The following is a 5,842-nucleotide window of genomic DNA, read 5'->3' on the forward strand; positions in this document are numbered from 1 at the left end:
AACTAGGTTCCTAACTGATGACAAAGAATTAACAGAGCACCCATCAAGTCTTAGACAGTGTTCTAGGTTATTACAAGCAGAGTTTTTTGACCCAATAATTGCCACCTCTGAATTTAGCAGCAGAAAATAACTAATCATAGAGTTTTTTTATATCGACTATGCATTCCATTAGTTTTGGAAACTGGTATGTTTCATCGGGCAGCAAAGAAATATAGTGCCAAGGATCATCAGCATAACAGTTATAGCTAACACCATGCTTCCTGATGATATCTCCCAAGGGTATCATAAAAAGCAACAGTCCTAGTACTGAGCCTTGTGGTACTCCACACTGCACTCAATCAAAGGAAAGTACATGTGGTGTGGTGTCTCATGAACTTTGTAGTGAATTTTACTGTAATATTTACGGACATCGTACATTCAGATGGGCCTAAAATCACTGAGAAGCTCTGGTAATACTTTCTTTATCCCACCTCTCTATGTAAAACTAATCCAAAGGACACAATCAGGTTCTCACATTTACATAATTTTTTATACAAATGTATTAATGTGATGTTTGGAATTTCCTTCCAGAATGAGTTTGCATGTGCCGTTTCATGTTTGTGTGATATGTGAAACTCTTTTCACACTGAAGACACTTATAAGGTTTCTCTCCAGTGTGAACTCTCATGTGAATCTTAAGGTTTCCTTTCGTCATGAAGCTCTTTCCACACTGAGGGCAGGTGAATGACTTCTCTCCACCGTGAATTCTTAAGTGATTCTCAAAGTTTGATCTGTGTGAGAAACTCTTCCCACATAGATGACATATATAACAGTTCTCTCCAGAGTGAATCTTCATGTGAAGATCAAGGTGCGCTTTATAGCAGAAACTCTTTTCACACTGATCGCATACAAACGGTTTCTCTCCAGTGTGAACTGCCATGTGGGAATTAAGATACTTTTTCTGTTTAAAACTCTTCCCACACAGCGAGCAGATGAACGGCTTCTCTCCAGTGTGGATTCTTATGTGAATATTAAGATTTCCTTTTTGTGTAAAGCTCTTCCCACACTGTTGGCAAATGTAAGGCTTCTCTCCAGTGTGAATTCTCATGTGAATTGTAAGAGTTTCTTTTCGCATGAAGCTCTTTCCGCACAGTTTGCAGGTGTGAGGCTTCTCTTCAATGTGTATTGTCACATGGGCATTAAGGTACTCTTTCTGTTTAAAATTATTTACACACTGAGAGCAGATGAATGACTTCGCTCTATCATGGCTTCTCGTGTGACTGTTACGGTTTCCTTTTGGTGAGAAGCTCTTCCCACACTGTTTGCAGGTGTAAAGCTTTTTTCCACTATGAATTTTCAAGTGGCTTTTAAGGTTGTTTTTTCGAATGAAACTCTTTCCACACTGCTGGCAGACATAAGACTTCTCTCCATTGTGAACTCTCATCTGGAATTCAAGGCATCCATTTTCTGTTTTTTGAGTCGGCGAATAAATAAAAGTTTTTCCCCCAGTCATGAGATCTTGATATTTCTCATACTGATCTTTCTCTTCAATTTCTTCCAGGTCTTGACTCTCCTCTTTCCGTGGCATCAGGTCTAGGGTGAAGAGAAACAAAAACAAGTCAACCCCAGTTTATTGGTACAAAGACATGAAAGCCTTTAGAGATTAGAACATAGTGTAAAGAACAGAAACTGCTATTTGTTAATAACTGGAATCTTTTCTGGGAGCATCCTAGGCTGTTTCTCGCTGATGGCTTGCACCCCAGCAGAGTCGGAGCGGAGCTGCTCTCTGACAAAATCTCCAGGACACTTCTCTCCATGTGACTAGTAAGACAATTCTTAAATAACTATTATGATGACTTTTGTTCCACCCACTTAAATGATAAAAGTACTTGCGCTGTACAATCTATTAAGACTGTGTCTGTGACTGTCTGTGTCTGAGGTCAAAATATAAATTTAATGGAGGATCTAGAAAAAATCTTATCGTGATTAAACCAGAAACATGTAAAGTAAATGAACAAAAACAATTTTTAAAGTTTGGGCTCATAAATATTAGTTCACCCACACCCAAAGCAGTTATTGTAAATGAAATGATCACAGATAATAGTTTTGATGTACTCTGCTTGACTGAAACCTGGCTAAAGCCAAATGATTATTTTGGTCTAAATGAGTCGACTCCACCAAACTACTGTTATAAGCATGAGCCCCGTCAGACTGGTCGTGGAGGAGGTGTTGCAACAATATATAGTGATATTCTCAATGTTACCCAGAAAACAGGATACAGGTTTAACTCTTTTGAAATACTTCTGCTAAATGTTACACTGTCAGACATGCAAAAGAAATCTAATGTATCTCTTGCTCTGGCTACTGTGTATAGACCACCAGGGCCGTATACAGAATTCCTAAAAGAATTTGCAGATTTCCTCTCAGACCTTCTAGTTACAGTTGATAAGGCGCTAATCATGGGAGATTTTAATATTCACGTTGATAATGCAAATGATACATTAGGACTTGCGTTTACTGACCTAATAAACTCCTTTGGAGTCAAGCAAAATGTCACCGGGCCCACTCATCGTTTTAATCATACACTAGATCTAATTATATCGCATGGAATCGATCTTACTGCTATAGATATTGTACCCCAAAGTGATGATATTACAGACCATTTCCTTGTATCGTGCATGCTGCGTATAACTGATATTAACTATATGTCTCAGCGTTACCGTCTGGGCAGAACTATTGTTCCAGCCACCAAAGACAGATTCGCAAATAACCTGCCTGATCTATCTCAACTGCTATTTGTACCCAAAAATACACATGAATTAGACAAAATTACTGACAACATGGGCACTATTTTCTCTAATACATTAGAAGCTGTTGCCCCCATCAAATTGAAAAAGGTTAGAGAAAAACGTACTGTGCCATGGTATAACAGTAATACTCACTCTCTCAAGAAAGTAACTCGTAGTCTTGAACGCAAATGGAGAAAAACTAACTTTTTTAAGTTTTTAGAATTGTGTGGAAAAACAGTATGTCCAGGTATAGACAGGCTCTAAAAACTGCTAGGGCAGAGCATATACACAAACTCATTGAAAATAACCAAAACAATCCAAGGTTTTTATTTAGCACAGTGGCTAAATTAACAAATTACCAGACGCCACCTGATTCAAATATTCCACCAACGTTAAATAGTAATGACTTTATGAATTTCTTCACTGATAAAATAGATAACATTAGAAATACAATAGCGAATGTAGATTCTACAGCGTCTAACACTTCAGTTTCATCCATCTCACCCAAAGATAAACTGCAGTGCTTTACAAATATAGGACAGGAAGAGCTAAATAAACTTATCACTGTATCTAAACCAACAACATGTTTATTAGATCCTGTACCCACTAAATTAGTAAAAGAGCTGTTACCTGTAGCCGAAGAACCGCTTCTCAATATCATTAACTCGTCGTTATCTTTAGGTCACGTCCCAAAACCATTCAAGCTGGCGGTTATCAAGCCTCTTATTAAGAAACCAAAACTAGATCCTAGTGTACTGGCAAATTATAGGCCTATTTCAAATCTTCCATTTATGTCTAAAATTTTAGAAAAAGTTGTGTCTGCTCAATTGAGCACCTTCCTGCATAAAAATGATCTGTATGAAGAATTTCAGTCAGGTTTTAGGCCCCACCATAGCACAGAAACTGCACTTGTTAAAATTACAAATGACCTGCTTCTTGCGTCAGATCAAGGCTGCATCTCATTTCTAGTTTTACTTGATCTTAGTGCTGCGTTCGACACCATAGATCATGACATACTCATAGATCGATTACAAAACTATACAGGTATTCAAGGGCAGGCTCTAAGATGGTTTAGATCCTACCTGTCCGATCGCTACCATTTTGTTTACTTAAATGGGGTGTCATCTCATTTGTCATCAGTAAAGTATGGAGTGCCACAAGGATCCGTCCTAGGTCCCCTTCTATTTTCAATATACATGTTGCCCCTTGGTAATATTATTAGAAAATACGGAATTAGCTTCCACTGTTATGCTGATGATACTCAGCTATATATCTCAACAAGACCAGATGAAACTTCCCAATTATCTAAGCTAACAGAGTGTGTTAAAAATGTAAAAGATTGGATGACAAATAATTTTCTCCAATTAAATTCGGATAAGACAGAGATATTAATTATTGGACCAAAAAACACCACACAGAATCTTGTAGATTACAATCTGCAACTAGACGGATGTACTGTTACTTCCTCTACAGTCAGAAATCTGGGTGTTATATTGGACAGCAATTTGTCTTTTGAAAATCATATTTCCAATGTTACAAAAACCGCATTCTTCCATCTTAGAAACATTGCCAAGCTACGAAACATGTTATCTGTTTCTGATGCAGAAAAGCTAGTTCATGCTTTCATGACCTCTAGACTGGACTATTGTAATGCACTTCTAGGTGGTTGTCCTGCTTCGTCAATAAAGAAGCTACAGGTAGTCCAAAATGCAGCAGCTAGAGTCCTTACCAGGTCAAGAAAATATGATCATATTACCCCAATTTTACAGTCTCTGCACTGGCTACCTATTAAGTTCGGTATCAGTTACAAATTATCATTACTTACCTATAAGGCCCTAAATGGTTTAGCTCCTGCGTACCTAACTAGCCTTCTACCACGCTACAACCCATCACGCTCCCTAAGGTCACAAAACACTGGACTTTTGGTAGTTCCTAGGATAGCAAAGTCCACTAAAGGAGGTAGAGCTTTTTCACATTTGGCTCCCAAACTCTGGAATAGCCTTCCTGATAATGTTCGGGGTTCAGACACACTCTCTCTGTTTAAATCTAGATTAAAAACGCATCTCTTTCGCCAAGCATTCGAATAATGTATCTCTTAAATTGTGAGTGTAGTTGCATCTGCATTTTTATTCTTTAGCTTGGGTTAAACTAATTTTACTTTGTTGGATCAGCAGCTATGCTAATGATGTCTCTATTTTGTTTCTATGTTTTGCATAGGATTTACACAAGCTCCAGTCTGAATCCAGAACACCTGAGAAGAGATGATGCTGACCCTCAGAGGACCCCAGATGATCCTAACCTTGGATCAACAAACAGAACTAACAATTATTGCTACATGTGTGACTGTATCATATAATTACTATTAATTAATAATATTGATAGTTCATCATCTAGCTGACTACGTCTTGTATTATTATTATTATTTTTATTTTTCTAAAATCCTGTCAAACGTGCACAAACTACTAGCTACTACTAAATATTGTAGAAACATAATTTTCTGTAAAGTTGCTTTGTAACGATTTGTATTGTAAAAAGCGCTATACAAATAAACTTGAATTGAATTGAATACTACTACAGCTCTCCTCAACTTTACAAATGATTTATATACAGCATTTGATGAAGGAAAATATACTGGAGCTATCTTTATTGATTTCTCGAAAGCGTTTGATACAGTTGATCATTATTTACTCCTAGATAAATTGTATTCGATTGGCTTAAGCCAAAGATCTTTATTATGGTTTAATGCCTATTTACATGGTAGGCGTCAATACGTTGCATCACAAAATACATGCTCCACTAGTATAATTATAGGTAAAGGTGTACCCCAAGGTTCTGTGCTGGGGCCACTCCTTTTTTCTATTTATATTAATGATATGCCCTGTATTTGTTTATCCTGTAATGTCCATCTTTATGCTGATGATACGGTTCTATATGCATCGTATAACCAAAAGAACCAGGTACAAAATGCATTACAATCAGATTTTATCATTGTCCAAAAATGGCTTAGAGAGCACAACCTTTTTCTTAATGAGAAAAAAACATGCACTATGTTGTTTAAGCTGAAACCATCTAAA

At 37.1% G+C, this 5,842-nt stretch overlaps 1 protein-coding gene across 1 annotated transcript; it reads right to left on the bottom strand.

Moving 5' to 3' along the window:
* Nucleotides 1-541: 541 nt before the first annotated feature.
* On the bottom strand, nucleotides 542-1,567 carry LOC132099289 (zinc finger protein OZF-like). Its single transcript, XM_059505721.1, has one exon. It carries the CDS (start codon nucleotides 1,565-1,567, stop codon nucleotides 542-544), a length of 1,026 nt encoding a protein of 341 aa, XP_059361704.1.
* Nucleotides 1,568-5,842: the final 4,275 nt, after the last annotated feature.

This window comes from Carassius carassius, chromosome 22 (assembly GCF_963082965.1).
Source record: "Carassius carassius chromosome 22, fCarCar2.1, whole genome shotgun sequence".
In the NCBI taxonomy this organism is placed as follows: domain Eukaryota; kingdom Metazoa; phylum Chordata; class Actinopteri; order Cypriniformes; family Cyprinidae; genus Carassius; species Carassius carassius.

Excerpts from the sequence above, each read along its gene's own strand:
- LOC132099289 (XM_059505721.1), bottom strand. The coding sequence starts at position 1,567 with ATGCCACGGAAAGAGGAGAGTCAAGACCTGGAAGAAATTGAAGAGAAA.